This window comes from Agelaius tricolor, unplaced genomic scaffold (genome assembly GCF_023055355.1).
Source record: "Agelaius tricolor isolate 1412-34295 unplaced genomic scaffold, bAgeTri1.0.p SCAF_5, whole genome shotgun sequence".
Lineage (NCBI taxonomy): Eukaryota > Metazoa > Chordata > Aves > Passeriformes > Icteridae > Agelaius > Agelaius tricolor.
The window spans coordinates 33,115,812-33,133,794 of NW_027269265.1; the positions used below are offsets into that span (position 1 = coordinate 33,115,812).

Here is a 17,983-nt window from a genome sequence, read left to right on the forward strand (position 1 = left end):
GACCAGGGCCACAGGGAAGTTGTTGAATCATTCTACTTTGTCATGCTCAGAACTTGACTGGACAGGTCTAGAGCAGCATGACCTAACTTGGAAGTCATTCTTTGAGTGGGGTTTTGAACAAAATAATCCTCAGAAATCCCTTCCAGTGTCAATTATTTATTAATTTTTATGATCTCTGTCACTTAATATGCCTTTATATTACATAAGGAAAATAAACTACAGTGGCTTTGCTTCAAGCAACTTTCTGTTTGTGTAGGAATCCCCATCAGAAGTGTTTATTGAAGGGATCTTCATTCCAAGTTATGAAAGTGGAAAGCTGCATATGTTGGAGAACTTGTTGGAAACCATTGATCCAGGATTGGAAAGCTGGGGAGTCTATTTGATTGCAGCCTGCAAATACTTGCAAAGAAAGAACTATTACCATATTCTGTATGAACTGCAACAGTTCATGAAGGTAAGTTGAGGGACAGTGCCATCTCTTTCAATGAAATGTTGAATACCATCTGACTTTTGGTTATTTACTTTGGTCTAAACCTGCATGCTGGACAAGTATATTTTTGCCTCTTTACAATCTTAAAAAACATAGAAGGGTCTGAGCCTTACTAAAGCTGACCTGACCCATGTCATGGCTCTGGCACATTGTATTAAAGAAAGCAGAGCTCTGCCTGCTTTGTGTGAGCCCTTCAGTGCAGACAGTGATCACTGAAGGTGGGGTCCTGTGCTCCATCTTAGTGCTGAGTGCATTTCTTCCAGGATCACGTCCGTGCTGCAATGACCTGCATTAGATTTTTCACTCATGGTGCAAAGTCTTACACTGAGCTTGGAGGAAAACAGATGTGGCTTCTAAAGATCAAGGACCATCTCAAAGTCTATCTGCAGGAGGTCTCAAGAAGTTCAGGAAGGAAAAAAATGGCATTCACTTTTCGGAAGAAAATGTCTGCTACAGATGTGTCAAGGTATTTATAAACAAGAAGCTAAGTTTTAGGAGAGGTGAAATTCAGGCTTTAGACTTTGGGGCTTTTATTAGTTTCATTTAAGTTGCCTTTAGCTGACACTTACTGGTTGTCCTTGACCCAAAACTGCTTTTATGTAGTTACAAGTGTAGGATTCCCATCACTTTTTCTCCCAAAAATCCAAACCAGGAGATGGGCAGTTGTTTCTACTAAAAATCTGTATGTACATCAGACTACCCTCCTTCAATTTAAAAAACCAGACAGGAACCCTACAATGCATAGACAATTATACATCTTTCCACAAGCTGGTTTTTTTTTTCTTTTTCTCTTCCTTTCCTCTCCAAAAAGCAAGCAGCTTTGTAATGCTTCACTGTCTACTGGGGTTAACTCAAAACACTGCACTATGTACAAGTTATAGGTGCCAGAGATAACTGGTTTCCTGTATTCAAAAGTCAAAGTGTAAATTTATCCTGATCTCTATTGTACTTGGGGTTTCATATCTTGGTTTTCTTAGGGGCTTTTTTCTTTCTTTCTTTTAGTCTAGACTCTTAACTTAAACCTGGGGGGGGCATGTGTGTGATGAGGTGAAAAAGGAGGAACAGATATTTATTTGGGGATCCAGTTTCTCTGGCACACTTCTTTGAAATAATGTGAATAATTGCTCATCTTCAGCTTGTGATGTATGTTAAGTGCACAGATCTGAAAAGTAATATTGCTGCAGTTGTACAATGAACAAAGTCAAAAAGCAACTAAAATAATTTTTCATAAGTATGTCTTCTTTTGAAAGATATTGAAGAAATTAGTTCATATAAATAATAATTGACATTTTCTCTATTACAAAATGAAATCAGAATTTTTTCACTATCTAGGCACATCAATACAGTTGATCTGCAGATGGAAGTAACAAAGTTCCTGCATCAGTGTGAGACCTCAGGAGCTTCTCAAATGACAGACTCCTCCTTACCCACACTCTTTGGAAACAATAACATGAAAATGGATGTTGCTTGCAAGGTACTAATTGCTATTTTAAACACAGCTCTATTTTTCATTAACAATACCAACTTGTAATGCAGGTTGAAGCATTTGATGGTTGAAGCAGTTTCTTGTATTTTTTTTTGGGCAGGTTACTTACGATGAATGCAACCCATCATTTATGAAAAAATACTGTTTTTCCTCAGAGTAGCAGAGAACATGTGAGAACTTGTTCTCTTGAGGAGCTCATCTCCTCAAAGTTCAAATTTTCATGGGCAGAGCATCCAAAATACAAATAGTAATATTCCTTTTGTCTGTGCACTCCATTATATTTGGAAGCGAGGCAAATAATGCTATAATTTTAACTATTCTTGACTTTGGCTCATCTCCATCTGTAAATTGCCTAATGTCCCTTAGGGGAAGCAGTGTGTGACAATAGACCCTATAATTTGCTGTACTTCTTGGAATGGTGCTGTTTTCTGTTAAGTAATGCATTTTATTTTGGCCTCTGGGCAAAAGCTGGATTTGCATTAATGTTATTTAACCCTGCATAATGAAAAAGGAATGTGCATTCCCAGACTTGTCTATGCCTCTCTTTTCAGGTCATATTGGAAGGCAAAAACATTGAGGAGGGGTTTGGGATTGCATTTAGAGTTATTCAGGTATGGAAAAACTTGATATAGCAAGCAATATTAATGCAAAGTAACTCCTGAAAGCAGCAATTATTTAAACAAAAGCCTTTCCCCCCACCCCCAAATGTATTTTAATCCCCCCAAGAGCAAAACTTGTTAAGAAAAAAGGCACAAGTTTTAGTCTTACATGTCGATATATTTGTGGAAGCTTGGTAATGAAATTAAGATGCTGTTTCTGCAGGACATTTCCAGAGTAATTGGTTCCTACACAGGAGTGAAGTACAGCTTTTCCTTTGCTGTGCACCTTGTTCAGTGCCTGAACTCTGGCAAACCACAGTCACAGATGTGTGTAGAGACCTCTCACTTGGTGCCTCTCTGCAGTTCATGACAGTCATGCAAAGACAGTGAATAAATAAGGCCAGGGCTCCCTCTGTTCTGTTCTCCTGATTTGAGAGCAAAATTAATTAACTGGGAACTCTGGCTTGGGACCTCTCATTCCTCATGTCTGGGTAGAAGTTGAATGATTATCAGTCAGCATAGCTCATGAGCCTCTAAACTCTTCTGAGTGTTTCTCATCCATATAGTCCCAGACAGTAGAGCAGGGCACTTTTGGACAGAGGTGGCACATTGAAAGAGTATTTATGGATGTGGCAGGCCCTGCTCCTTCTTTCAGGTCAGGATGTACAAGACAGAACTCCTGTTTGCAGGGAGATGGAGAGCCTTAGAAAAATAGCACTTCTAAGCAGCAGCAGCAGCCACTGCCTCCAGTAAAAATGGAGTAGTGAGTCCAGCTGCCTATCACTTCCATTTCCATCCTTTTTTTTCTTTACTTACTCATTGCAGGATCAGTTCACAGCTTTTATCATCTCTTCCCTCATGGTCAATTGCCTCCTGTTTGGGGTATTCAAAGGGTGGCTGTTGGTGGGGAGGCTGAAGAAATATACTGGGAATGTGATAAGTGAGGGAGAGGTGGGTAGGGATCTAGGAAAGAGCTTTTGCCAGAAGAAATAAAACAGTGTTTTGCCACTCCTGAAAAGAAGGCAGTAACAGCACTCTTGTTCTTGAGCAGGATTGATTTTTACAAGTCTGGTTATAAAAAACCTTTAAGTCAACCTGGAGCAGTGGTGAGTGGAAAACCAGAGGCTCCCAAAACAGCTTTGAGTTTTTGGAGCGTAGTGTGGTATTTTGTCCTTAGGAGAGACTGTCTCAGTTGTGTAGACTCCCTCTGAGCAAACCTGCTGAGAGCATTCACTGTGTTGCTCTGATGTTCCAACTACCTCTAGGACTTCCAGCTGGAGGCTACAGAAGTGTACAGCAGAGTGGCCAAGCAGCTGGTGAAGCAGCAGAAATACAGTGAGATCCAGCAGCTCCTGAAGTGTGTCAATGAGTCTGGAGTGGCAGCAAAAAATGATGGGGATAACATTATCCTAAACTGTCTAAATGAGTTCAGAAACATTCCTGCTGAGGTAATTCTGTCCTGCATTGTGTCTATTTTGAAGTAAAAAGGATATAGACCGTACAGGCTGCAGGGAAGTCTGGTGCCTGTACTGCTCTTTTCAGTGAGTCCTTCAGATGCTCTGGCTCCTTGCTGTGGGCATAGCTGCAAGGTGGGAGTGCATGGCTTGCTTTGTACAAGATGCTCTAAGAGGAAGTCATAAGTAGCTGTAGCACACTCCTACCCAGCACTTCCCAAATGGATACCCATGGGGGGCACAGAACATTTGCTTCACAAGATCCTGTCAAATGCTGCGGGGTGTTCCCTTCAGTGAGGCCTCCCTGGCTAACACAGAGCACGTGTGGAGGCAGGAAACTCCTGCCTCCATTGGAACCAATTTTGTGGTTCCCTTTCCCTATCACAGTGTTTTTTCCATCCCAGTGAAGGAAGGAGATGCACTCTGCTAGTTCTATTAATTAGATTAGGGGATGCTGTCCACTCTTTGGGTCAGGGTGGGCCATGGGGTAACTCCTGCTGGGATGGGGGGAACCTACAAATTCATTTCATGCAACACAAGCCATGTCCAGGAGAGACTCATAGCATTCTCTAGGGATACCCCTCAGAGATGGCAGGCAGGAAAAGCTGTGGGGAAAGGGAAGACTTGGAATTAGTATTTTTTTGTATTTTCTACATCTCCAACTCTTGCAGCTGGGACAGTCTAAGCACCTGCTGTCATCTCAGCAGCCCTGCCTGTCCACAGGGGTTTGATCCCTGATGGGGTAAAGTTTTTCAGACTATTATCACTTTAAATGTGAACACCTTTTCCCTTCTTTGGATACAGGATCTTGATAATCTGATTCAGGATATGGACAGTGATGAAAACAAGGTAAGTAAAGTAGCAAGAGCTAAACAGCCCAGTCTTGGTCTGCAGCTTGCAGGCTCTTTTTCACTGTCTTCTCTCTCATCCTCATGCAAATGTGATTTTTGAAGGCTACTTCCTAGATTGTTGAAATCACAGTGAATCCCTTAAGGCCATGGTGTTTGTGACATGTGTAAAGCTGTGACAAACAAATATCAACTGGGACTATCCCTATTAGTTCCCTGAGAGTGAGGGCTGGACATTTATTAGAGTGGGAGGAAAAGTATTTCAGAAAGGCACATTGGTAGGTTTGTTAGTTTGTTGTTCAACTGTTCACATAGGTGCATGCAGGTTTCTAGTAATGGCAGGCAGCTAATGATGACCACTTCAGCTTCTTGTTTCAGGATTGTACTATTTCCATGGTGATCAAGAGTTAAACGTTAAAACTTCTCCAGCTTCTGATAGACTTTTTCTCTTAGAGGAAATGAAGCCTAAACTAGTTCATTTCTTTGTTGGCTTTCATGCCAGCCAGCCAAGCCATGGAGAACGGTAGATGCCTGTTTATAGAAGTGGCTGTGACTCAGCATTTGGGGATTGTTGTAGATCCTGAGTGCCGTTGCTGGGAATAAAATCTAAAGAGTTTTGACAGTCCTCTGTCTGCTCTGAATGACAAACTCACTGTTGTAGGCAGATTGAAAAATGGGCTTTTAATTCTGCTTTTCTGTAAGATCTATCACTGAAAGATGGGAGTTGTTCTATAACCAGCAGTGGAAGAAATGACAGATTCAGACACTTTGCTGTGAGGATACTGTAATTAATGCACAAGATAGGATTCCTGAGAGTAATTTCATGGTCATAGAGTAAAGGAGTGTCTACAAGACACAACTTAATAAAATGCACCTGTTTGCCCATCTCCTTCACTGGGATCTGCTTCCTGCCATGCTGTGTTTGGTAATGTGGTGCTGCTGCCTCGTACAACACGCTTCTGCAGTGGGTATTTCCTGTGTAGTCCTTGCTTGAGCTTGTCCAGTTAGTTTGCTCCAGCTTTCTGACCAGGCTCTGGTGTCAGATCCAGGCATACCTGCTGTGCAACAAGCTGCGCTCGGCGTACCTGGTGTCGGTGCGGCAGGAGCGGGCGCGCGCCGTGCAGCTGGTGCAGCGCGTGCGGCAGCTGGCCGACAGCAGCGGCGACCACGTCGTCACGGCCATCTGTGCCCAGTGGCTCTCCGTGCACCAGCCCAAGGGGAGAAACCGGCTCCCCCAGGGCACTAGGAAGTGATGTGCAACTGACACGAGCCGTCCTGCTGAAGGAGAAGGCTTCAGGACAGCTCAGAGGTGTCTGCTTCGGCAGCCTCCAGGTAAAATGGAGCTCTGTTGGCTGATGTCGGTGGCAGACGGATGCTGCTAATGTGCCTCTGGTGAAAGGAAGGGAACTAAATTACAAGTGCCAGTCCTGTATTCTGACAAACAGTCACTACCTCAGGGTGTTTTTTGGCTCTCTTTTTGATGGGGGGAGGGGGGGCAGTTTCAAACTGAACAAGCAAGGATTTAGGTTTATGGAAGAGAGCGCTTTTGTTTCTGGCTTTAGTTTTTGGGTTTTGTTGGCTTTTAATTTTTGGGGGGGTTGATATTTTTTGAAAAGCACTGGACTTAATAATATGTTTTATTTTTAATCCAGAAAACATATGTAGAGAGGACAGAAAAAATTTATCAACTCATTGTAGCCTAGAGTATAAAATTTTTGTGATCTTTCCTGGAAAGTTTTCAAAAGTGGAGAGTTCTTCTGTTTCAAAGACTAAAACTCAGATTTTTTTTTTAAGCCTCTAGACAAATCATTGCTACTTCTTTTTTATCCCCCCCCACCCAGTATAATGTACCCAGGTTTTTTTAGTTTGTTTGATAAGGTAGGAACTGATTCTTTTGGCAGATTTGAACTTACCAGTCACACTGTGTGATATGTGCCATAGATGTGGCACTTGGGCTAGTGCCAACTCAATGAATGAAGTTATAAAGGGCATGTGCTGTAAGGGGAGTACAAAGGGAAAATAAGCCTTTAAAATAGCTGAAAAATCATGTGCCTCTTTCTTTACTGCAGTAATACCCAATAAATCATTGTGATGCAGCTTTATGACTGAATAGTTGACAGCAGACTTCCACAGTTTTTCATCCGGTATGGCAAAGAATAAGGATAGAGCAAGCTGTGGCAAAGTTAAACAGGTGGTCTGTATCCCTGTCACATAGGGATGCATTTATTTATTTATTACCAGAATAATTTGTCCCTGTCAAGTACAATAGAACATGGAACTGGACATGCCCTGTATTGATGAGTTTTGCTCTGGAAGTGTTAGGTTGATCGGTTTTATGAAAAAAAAGCAGCAATCTCTGTGCAATGTCTGTGTTCAGGAATGCTGAAAAAAAGTGTCTGCTTCTCTGCAGCTAGTATTGGGACATGACAAACTGGCAAAAATGTGTTAGACAGTAGTAGGACTGTCAAAAAAAAAACCAACAAAACAAAACATGGCATTCCCCAAGTTTGTGTTTGCTGTTTACATGTATTTCAGCACAAGAAGTAGGAAAACTAATTCACTTTTTTATTAAAAAGTTGTTTACATCAAAAAACAAACAGGTTTTCTGAAGTGTAATGTAATTGTAAATAGTTTTAGTACATAAAATAATTGAGACTATGAAGTAAGAGTTTTGCACTATCCCCAAGCTCACTCTAATGAAAGAACAGACTTCCATGGTGTTGGAAAGGATTTGGTCCATCTTCTTCAGGGCTTCAAGAGCTGACAAAACACTTTGGAGGTGCTCTGCTCACTAGAGCAGAAATGACCACATACAGCTTTCAGAATCCCCTGACCACAGATTTGCATTATCTCATTAGTGAGCAGTACTACTGAAAGCTTTTGTTTCCTTGGCCAGACTGACCTAGCTTTCCATCAGCTTACAGCCATCAGGCTAATCCTAAAACGTGACACTACCTATGGCTTCAGTCATTTTTAAATCTCTGATTATGGGGAGGAGATTTTACTGTGTGTGGGTATCCAGATTGCATTGCTGTCATGCTCCTGTTCTGCTCACGTTCCTTCAGCTGCAGAGAGTGCTGAGAGTGGAGGTTGCCGTGCAGACCCGTCAGTTCCCTACCTGCCTTTCTTCCTGACCTCTTTGCACTGTATCTGATGCACTTTATATAGTGTTTGGTGTAATTTGATGTTCTTAACCTGGAATTGTAGGGATTTTTCTTGTACCAGCAGAACTGGAATTTTGACCCCAATTAATTACATTGTGTCAAAAATAGTGCAATTATCAAGGGGCTCTGAATTTTTGAGCAGGAAGAAGGGATTGAATACTGCCAGTTTAAGAGAATTTCTCTGTTACTGACCAAGATTTGTTTACAACTAAAACAAAAATAAAGTATTATGACTGTTAATGTATTTTCAGTTTATTTTTTTATTTCAGCACAGCTAGGGTTCTCTTTCTAGACCTGCATTTTGCTTTTGGCTATGCTTAGTGGAGTAATTAGAAGGGGGGTAATTGTTGTATCATGCCAAATTTACATATTACTGAGTATCCTCAATATTTAGCTCGACTGGAATGTCACATCTTTAGAAGTCCCCCCAGCAGCTAGGTAGCCTAGGTAGTTCAGCCTTATGCGTGTACTCAGTAATCCTCTTTAGGGAGCTTTGCAAGTTAATCTAACTCTCCCTTACAGGCCTCCCTTTGAGACAGCTAAATGAGCTTTAGTTTCCTCATTTTTTAGAGATCAGCTGAGAAGTATAAATTACTTGCTCAAGGTCAAAGAGAGTGGATGTATGTCTATGGAAATGTTTATTTAATATGTCTTAAATGTTAAATCTACAATTAGACTTTTTGAGAAATTTATTGACCTGCAAGGGCAAAAACATTAACACCAGAGACGCTTTTCTGCTTTTTTAAGAAATGGTTTCTCTTGCTCCTGAAGCCACTTTCAAGATCAGAGAATGACACACAGAAAGCAAGCCAAGGCTCCAGTGGTAGGTAACATTCTACTGCTACATTATAGTTGTGGATTTAGCTTCATCATTGGGATGCAGCACAAAGAGGGAGGGGCGAAAAAAAGTAGAGTGACAGGGAGAGACAAAGGAACTTTTTAAAATGCTACCTGGACTGAATTCTCTACATTAGTGAGGCAGGTGCAGATAACAGCAACACCAAGTAAACTGATTCAGCATTTCTGAAAGAAGATACAGGGTCCAGTTGTAAAAGGAAAATGGCTTTATTTAGTATTGCTCAGAGGTAGCACAGGACTCATCTGCATAGGCAGCATCCAGACAGGAAGAATTAAAATTAGCATTGGTTTTCCAAAACTGGCAGTTGGTCACAGTGGCAGGTTCATATGCAAGTCCAAAAACTTCCAGGCATTTTTTCAGAAGCAGAAGATAATCCTATGAGCTGTGGCACTTGGTTTCTGACTGCTTAACTCTTTCAGAAATAATCTCTGATCACGGATTGCACTCCAGCAATTTGCACTCACATAGCACTGGGTTTCCAAGGGAGCAGTCCCAGAGCTGTGTGGCCTGAGGCAGCTGCTTTGTGGAAGTGCAAGCTGTGTGGTCCTGCAGGGGCAGGGTGGCAGCCTTGGCTGGCAGCCAGGCACTGCCTGCCCTGCAGCTGCTGGGTAGACAAACACAAGGATTTCTGTGCAAGTCTTACCTTCCTGTCCTGGAGCCAGCTTGACCATAATACCAAGATAGTCCTGCCTCCTGCTTCAGCTATCTAGCTCTAGGAAGTTTGGTGTCATTTAAAGCTAAAGTCTCAGCTGAAGTTGTTTAATATTTTTTTACATGGTTGAGATGTTCCTTGTTCATTCTGCTCTATTTTCTAGGTTCTAAAGTCATTTAAAGTGCAGCTGGGGGGTTTACTGTGACAACTTTTACACCATCTTTGTTCAATGCTTCATGAGAGAGATGCTGATTTTTTAAATAACTTGTCTGTGCACAGCTGCAGCCCTTCTGCAGCTTTTAACCTCCTAGTCACCTGTACCAAAACCTGGGTTCTCAGAAGATTTGCCAACCCCCAATAAACCTACTGCAATCAGTGGGTATTAAGGGCCACAATACCTCAGTGGCTAGGGTCCAGCTTCTTACAGAGCATGCAGAGAAAGTGATTCCATGTAAAATACTTTACCTAATGCTTGGCACAAAAAGGCCAGGACCTGTTTTTGTGTGCTAAAGAGTACTGCATAATTTTCCAGAAAATCTAATATCCCAAAGTATTTTTGCTCTGCCAGTTCAAAGGGTAGGAACTGAAAGTAATCTCATAGTTTAGAGTCATACTAAATTCATAAGTTTAGAGTCCTACCTTATTACTATTGCTGTTAGGGAAAAAAACAACCAAACTTTATTTAAAGTAATGCCTTGTTACTTCATAATCTAAACCTAATACTGCAACCTCCCTTTCTATTCTGAAGCCAGAGAACCACAGCCTCGAGCTGCTGTGTGAGATAACAAGCAGGTTGTTCCCTGCATTGGTGCTCTAATTCGCCAGCTAGGAAGAGGGACTGATTGCTTACAAATCTCAATCCTTTAAGTGTAATATTCCAGAAATTTGAATTATGTTGTGCCCGCAGAGCCATCCTTAGGGCAGCTGCAGTATCAGTGTTGTACTCTTGAGGTCTCTCAGCAGTGCTGTTCCCTGGAGAAGCTTTGCTGGGCCGAGCCAGGGACGCTCTTGGTGCAGCTCAGTCCCACTGGATGCCAAGGAGCTCACAGCTCACGCTCCAGAGCTTCTTTGCCGTCTCATCATCCCGACCACGTGGAGATACGTACGCTGGCTGGCAATCACTGTAAGAAAAACATTCTTCTAATTCTTTAAAGTCTAAGATCTCCATCTACATTAGTACACTGAAACATCTGTGTTAATATTAGGGAGTTGCTCTCTATCAGCTTAATTCAAGACTAGTTAAAGAATGGTGGGAGCTATCCAGCAAATGAGCAAGTGTTGGTGCTAAGCCACCATGAGAAAGATTTCTTTCCAACTAGCCAAGGAAGAATCTCTCCCAATGGCACCAAGAACTGGCAAGCAAGTGTAGCTCTATCTGTTGTCTCAACTTTTAAAGAAACCTCACTAGTGTGCATTCTCATTAATACCACTAAAAAGGCACATAAGCTCCAACCAAGCTCTTCAGGAGCACATTTCCTAAAAATACACTGCAAAAAAGTCACTCAAAACAGCCCTTCATTCTAAATTATTTATCCCACTATATGCCCAAGAATAACACTGTAATAACCATGTATGGTTACCCCCTTTCCATTATCATTTGAACTGTGCTCCTTTCTTCTCAGCTCCTCCAATCAGAAAGCATTCAGTCTGGAAAAGAGGTCCAGTGTTCTCAACTGTAATGCTGCAGTAACTTGGGAGTTTAAGAGCACAGAAGAAAGGGCATCTTCTAAGGTTTCCATTCAGCTCAGTGTTTATAGATGGAGTCTTTAATATGCCTGAAATGACTGGTGGACTCCCACCTGTCTCACTGTGGCATGCAAATTTTTTTCTTAATGTCTACACTTGTGTTTTATACTCTATAGCCTGGAAAGTGAAAAGGATTCTAGGCTAGTCCAGTGTAAATTGTGAATTAGTATTGAAGCTTCTCATTTCCCACCAGGTCCAAAACTCCTTTTTTTAAATGAGTTTAAATTCTACCAGTTTTCTGTACTTCAGGACATCAATGCTTCATTTTTATCCCAAGACAGACAGCCAGAAAAGACTTAAGATGTCTATTTATATATTCAGGTCTGATTAAGATGGTACTAACTCCTAAATGAAGATCAGGCAATGATGTCATTACAGAGACTAATCTGGTCACAAATCACAAGAAGAAAGCTCTGTAAAGACACAATGGCTCCAACAGCATCCATGTGAGGGAGGAGGAAAAAACCCCACAACTTTTCATATTTGTTCCCAAAAACTGGTATTGTTACAGTGCTCTACATGCAGTGGGAAGCTGGCAGACATATCTGTGGGAATCTGTTCAAATAGCAGTCTTCAAATATAGAATGATGATGACTTGAAACTGCTCTGGGCTGTGGTTTTTGGTGATGGGAAAAGGAGAACAATGTAGAGTTCTGGAATGAGTCAAAGAAGTAAAAAAATAACAGGTTTTGTAATGGGAGCTAAACAAGACCATTTCCATGACAGTGTGACAAACAGCCCAGCAAGAGTCCCTCCCAGCTGGTGGGTCTATCACACTGGAGGATAAAGTTATTTGGTCACATGCCAGACCTGAAAATCTCACCTGTCTCTGCAGCTCCATCAGCTCTCCCAGCTCCCTGAGAGCACAGGCCCTTCTGCTCCACTGGTGTAAAACTACGAAGGGAAATGAAGTGTCTTCCCAGAATTGACTGAAGTGACCTAATTAACTACACAGTTCTACTGAAAAGTGATTTTCCCAAGTGTTAGGCAGGTCAGCATTAGAGCTCTGAGCATGTGACAGCCATTCCTGCACTTTCAGTACATTAATATTTCTAGCACTAAAGGACATGCTATTGTATGAAGTGTTGCACAGATTGGGTGTTTCTTCTAACATGATTGCAACAGACCTGAAAGGGGTAATGCTCTCTTTGTCACCCTCAGTCTTACCAGACAGCCTCTTACCTGGTCCCTTCATAATGAACAATGACAGTAAGTCCCATATTCCTCAGCCAACCAAGTTGCCTTCCACAGAGTGTCACTTCATCAGCTTGCACCCACCTGAAATACTGTCCTGTCACAGACTCCAGCTCCTCAGCTACTGCACAGTAGATACTGGTCTGAGCTCCTTCACAAGGTGTCTTCAAGAAGAAAGAGAATATCTTCCACATCCAGGTCATTACAAATGAGTGCCGGACCAGATCCGAATAGACAGACCCGGGATGGAGAGCGTTTGCTGTGACTTTAGTGCCTATGGCAAAATAAAGTAGTCCAGGACAAATCTGCATGGATCAGTGTCTTTAAAAGAAGGGTAATATACTCCTCAATTCTACCTGTAGATATTCTATAACTTAAAGGAGGAGTCCTTTAAGTAGCCTTTGATACAGAGAGTAAGTGCAGTCCTCTGTAGTTACGGCATGCTGGATGTGATGGATACACTTCACCTCTTAGCCAAATCAGCAGTAGTTTGGTACAGGCTCCAAAGAAGGTAAAGGTGTGAGCTGTAAACGGGCCAGAACTCCTCTAGGAAATCCACAGAGGCCAATGAGTATCAGTGCACATGCATTTGGAACACCCATCAGGCAGTTCACACAAGTAGCACATGGCTTTTCCAATACTTTTCTATCCAGGAACAAATAAGGTTGTGGATGCACTGAGTCTTGTGTACCTTTCCCACTGTATGTAATTTGACTACAAGCCAACCACTCCATTCCATAAATATTATAGCCTAAGTAAACCTTCTCTGAGCTCTCCCTGCTAGGAGATTTGACTGCAGGGTGACAGTCTGCCCTTGAGCTGGCTCACCTCTCAAGGCTGCTCCTCAAGGCAGAGACCTTTTACCAACAGCAAACCTTTGGATGAGCCCAGCTGAACCTCAGCTCAAGCTGCAACTGGACTGCACAGCAGGTAACACCCCTGGAGCAGAGATGCCTCTCAAGGTTTGAGATTTCCTACCTGAGACTGAGAGCCTTCCTTAAGCAAGGCAGAGAGGCCCTTTGCTTGCAACAAATCCTTGGTAAGTGACTGATTGCTGAATTAATACTGAGGAAACATTACTAGTCCATGTAGCTACTCAATAATGATTATTATAAACTTTGTATAGATAATTCCATTACAAATAAATTGTCCAAGTCTGAAACTCAAACTGGACCTAGGCTCCCTAAGGAGTTCAAAAAGCACCATGCTGAGCCTTGTGATTCAACAGGAGGGTCTTCCTTACACAGTGTGTTTCTAGTCCAGTATGAATCATTCTAACTTAATTCTAAATCAGTTTTCCTTTGTATGTGTCTTCCATGTAAGTAACAGAGTGACTTTGCCATCATACTTGTTAAGTCACCCTTTTATGACATCAGGTTAAAAACACTTTTGCTAATAATACCTTTGATGGTGATTCTTGAAGCAGTTTAAATCATTCATCCATGGCACTGGAGCATCCCCTGCTCCCTTCTAAATACAGGAGTCACTATGTGCCTTCTGCAAAACAAAGTGCTAGGGGGCCTGAGTGCTAAACCAGTAGCAGTTTCCAGCAGGCTTTGGAGAACACCTGCCTCTTTTGACTTTAATAGTAATTTCCTGGGGAAGACACTGCTTCTGTAGTAAATAAGTACTACTTAAGTTTATGAACTGGACTTAATGACACAACTGTGACAGATGTTGTGACTTACAAGGTACTGTCTAATCTTATGCTGTTCTACAGACCATTAACCTTTAAGGCAGCTTGAGTGTGCATTAGGTTTTCTACTGTAGACTGCAGCTGTGGCTCTGTTTCCAGCTTCCATCCACATACCACAACTGTCTGCATGGATGCAGCTAGTATTTGACAAGCACCACAGAAAAATGAGACATGCTAACCTACTAAACTCCTCTACCCTGTTGTTTTAAAGACAATCTGTGTTGTAAGTCTCCTGGTTCCACAGACAGGAGATATTTTCTTCCTGCAAAGAGCTCTCAGTGACATTTGCCTCAAACCATCCAATTTCTGCATAGACGATTTGCAGCCCTTTCTTCAACCCACTCTCCCCATTCACAGTGCTCAGAAAGCCAAGCAGACAAACACCCTTCCTGCCTCTGGAACTTGCCTTGCAGGCGCCTGGCCAGCTCCCGGGTGAAGAGCACGTTGGCCAGTTTGCTGTGGCAGTAGGCAAGGCCGCGATTGTAGCTCTTCTCCCCATGCAGATCATGGAAGCGAATTCGCCCGCCGTGGTGAGCCAGTGAGGACACGTTCACGATGCGGGCGGGGGCACACTGCTTCAGACGCTCCAGCAAGAGGAAGGTCAAGAGAAAGTGACCTAGGGGGGAGACAAAAGGTCATCCTTCTGGGAAGGGCTCCCCTGCTTGCTTATATGTGGTATCTTGCTGCTGCCCTCATTTCAAGTCCAGCAAAAAGAAAATTTCTGATCAATTCCCCTGAATTAACATCTACACTTTTCTGGGGCCTTCAAGTTCTGCTCCTCATCTTCAAAAAGCTGGAGCTGTCATACATTTCAAAATGTCCCAGGTAACACATACAGATATTTAAACTGTATCCACGATACACAAATACATCACATTGCATCTCCAGAACTCTCGACTCTAGCCCTCCATCCTTTCTGTAAAAGGAAGAATGAGGAAGAGAAAATCTGACAGCAGGATTTTCCTTTGGCATTTTGCAACAGATGTCCATGTTAGAAGTTGATCTTTAAGGGCAATTCCAACCCAAACCACTTGATGATTCTATGATTCCATATTGAGTGCAAACATGCTTCCACAGGCCTTACCAAGATGATTGACTCCCAGCTGCATCTCAAAGCCATCAGCAGTCTTGGAGTAAGGGCATAACATTACCCCAGCATTATTAATGAGAATATGGAGTTCCTTCTCCTCTGTAAGAAACAACAGACATCCTTAAACAAGGGAACAGAGAATGCAGACAAGAAAGTAGCACAAGTCACCCCTTGCTGTCTGACTTGCAGCTACATCACCTTAAAAAAAAGGATACATCTCCTACCACAAACTAGCTCCTGGCATCTGACCAGCCCCTACTATGAACCACAGCACCCAAGAGGTACAGAGACAAGCAGGGCAGGGATTTGGCAATGGTTAGAAGAACAGACAGCAGTCCTTGGCAAAATATTCTCACTAAAAAAAAGAATCTAGAGACTGTACCTGCTAGAAATCTCTCAGCAAACTCCCGGATAGACTTAGTATCAGCCAAGTCCAGTTTTTTCGCAATGACTTCCTGGTTCCCTGTCTCAGCTCGGATTTCACTGGCTGCAGCTTCTGCCTTTGCTGTGTCTCTGCAGGCAATAATTACCCTTGCACCTGCAAGGAGAGGAGGGAGGAACAATAGGAACAGGAACTGAGATCACTGGAGCACGCTGGATGATCCAGGCTACGACAAGCAGGCTGACCATGCCCAGCAATTACAAACAAGATATTGTTTCTTTAGGGAACTAGCATCAGTCAGGAGGGTGGCTGGAAGAGACAAAGCCTTTCCCACTCAAGTGTGAGTTACAGTCCTGCTGAGAGATGATTTCAGACCAGGCAAATGCACATCTTAACGTGCCTCTGTCCATGTTCTCCCAGGTCAGGAGTGCATACAACAACAATGGTATGATAGGGTTGTTATCTGCCTCTATAATGGGAACATCAAGCCAAGAGCACATAAAGGTGATGGATTCCAGCCAGAGTAATTTCTAAATGGATTGTGAACAGGTAGTTTAATCTTCTTACCAGTTAGCCAAATAACATTTACATCAAATTAGCTTGAAATATAACTAAAGCACATAGTGGTGGACCTATGGCATTTCCCAGTTTCATACAAGCAGAGTCCAGGAACTTCCCCAGTCCTCTCAAATCAGTTGCATTGCAACACATTTTCATTCCCCAAGGAACTTTTTGACTTTTTGGAGTCCAAGCAATGTAAACAGTTAAGGAACTGGGAACTCGCACCTCAGTGGTTACAGCCTCGGAAGGAACAGCACTTGGGCTCATTTGCAGTAACTCTGGAATCCAGTTTAGTTCAATATAAGCCTACAACACGTCTTCCTTAGGTCCAGAAAAGGGGCTACTGACACAAGGCACAGCCGCTCCGGCTGCAGAGGGATGCCTGCACTTGCCTCTTCGTGCGAGGTCTCTGGCGGTTTCCTTCCCGATGCCTGTGTTGGCTCCTGTGATTATCACCACCTTCCCCTCCAGCCTTGCTGTCGACTTACACCGTCCTCCAGCGACATAGCGCCTGCAAGAGGGGAGGCGCCAGTCACTTCTGTCGCCTCAGCGGGCCCCGTCCGGGGCTGAGCACCCAGAGCCCTGGGGGTTCGCATCAACACTCGGGCTCACCGCTGCGTCCCGGCCCCAGGGAGTCACGGGCGCCCCCCCTGAAGCGACTGGTCACGAGCCTGTCGCGACCGGGACACCGGCACCGCGCCCCCCAATCCCCCGCGCTTTCCCGAGCGCGGCCCCGCCCCGGGCCCCGCCCCGTCCGTGCGTCAAGTGGGGCCACGGCTCCCATTGGCTGCTGCCGCGCGCCCCGGGGCCTTTCGGCCAATGGGCTGCGCCGCCGCGCCCTGAGGAGAACGTGGGCCCCGCCCCCTGCCGCGCCTCCGTGAGCGCGCCGGTGCCGGGACGGAGCCCGGGGAACGCGGCGGGCGGCGTCGGGGCTGAGAGAGCCCCGCAGCGTGGCAGTGTCACCGGGGCGCTGGAGCTGGGCAGGCCGGAATAGCTCCGACCCCAGCGCGGGCTGCAGAACGGGATTCCCGCTGTTCGCGCTCCCGCCACACGCACACAGACACACACGGGCGCCGCTCTGCGGGGCTGAACATACGCGAAGGGCAGGGGTTGCGCACGGTAAGACGCACCTGATGTAGGGCGCTGCCACGAAAAGAAAGACGGGGACGGAGACGGCGGCGCCCAGCACGGCTTCCCAGCAGTTGAGCATCGCTACCGCCAGCTACCCACGCACCGGCAGCGCACGACTCCCGGCAGCCTCCGCCCGCCCCTTTGGATCCGCCTCCGCCCCTCCCGCCTTGGCCTCGCCCACAACCGCACCGCCACACCTCCACTGCCGGGCCGCCCCCCCGCCGGGAGTACCTGCGGGTGTGCCAGCAGCCCCCTGCTTCTTACTCCGATCTGGGTCCCTCGAAACATTCTGAAACGCGCTCCTCAATTAAGGAGCCGAGAAATGTCTGTAGACACAGCGCAGCGGCGGCTGTCGGCAGTGGCGTTTGAAACACATTTTTACAACTCCCCGCTGAGGTTCATGTCATTAACCCTGGCAAGGGACATGCAGCCATGTACACGTGGGCAAGCGCCTAGGCCTGGGAGCAGCGCGGCGGCGGCGGGTCACGCCGGTACCGGGGAGCCCCGGGGTCGCATCGGGGCTGCCGGCCCAGGGCGCTCCGTGGCGGCGGCGGACGAGCGCCCCCGCGCGGGGCCGGCATGGCCGCGTCGCCGGGACTACAGCTCCCAGCAGGCAGTGCGCGAGGCGGCC

General features: G+C 44.7%; 2 protein-coding genes across 6 annotated transcripts in view; one reads left to right on the forward strand and one right to left on the reverse strand.

The window, feature by feature from the left end:
• The window catches only part of ZFYVE26 (zinc finger FYVE-type containing 26), a 48,996-nt gene extending 40,715 nt beyond the window's left edge, over nucleotides 1-8,281 (forward strand). For all 5 annotated transcript variants that reach the window (XM_071427102.1, XM_071427105.1, XM_071427104.1 and 2 more), the window contains exons 35-41: nucleotides 257-454; nucleotides 754-956; nucleotides 1,823-1,964; nucleotides 2,528-2,587; nucleotides 3,841-4,023; nucleotides 4,834-4,878; nucleotides 5,921-8,281. In XM_071427102.1, coding sequence (XP_071283203.1) covers nucleotides 257-454; nucleotides 754-956; nucleotides 1,823-1,964; nucleotides 2,528-2,587; nucleotides 3,841-4,023; nucleotides 4,834-4,878; nucleotides 5,921-6,130 — 1,041 coding nt within the window. In that variant the 3' untranslated portion in view covers nucleotides 6,131-8,281. The remainder of the gene's footprint in view (nucleotides 1-256; nucleotides 455-753; nucleotides 957-1,822; nucleotides 1,965-2,527; nucleotides 2,588-3,840; nucleotides 4,024-4,833; nucleotides 4,879-5,920) is intronic.
• An 806-nt stretch (nucleotides 8,282-9,087) lies between these two features.
• On the reverse strand, nucleotides 9,088-17,502 carry LOC139590055 (retinol dehydrogenase 12-like). The gene is made up of 7 exons (XM_071427115.1): nucleotides 17,352-17,502; nucleotides 16,614-16,732; nucleotides 15,661-15,816; nucleotides 15,273-15,377; nucleotides 14,595-14,804; nucleotides 12,577-12,766; nucleotides 9,088-10,673 (listed from the first exon to the last, which is right to left on the reverse strand). The coding sequence occupies exons 1-7, from the start codon at nucleotides 17,429-17,431 to the stop codon at nucleotides 10,571-10,573; spliced, it is 963 nt and encodes a 320-aa protein (XP_071283216.1). The 5' UTR covers nucleotides 17,432-17,502; the 3' UTR covers nucleotides 9,088-10,570.
• Between the last annotated feature and the right edge of the window lie 481 nt (nucleotides 17,503-17,983).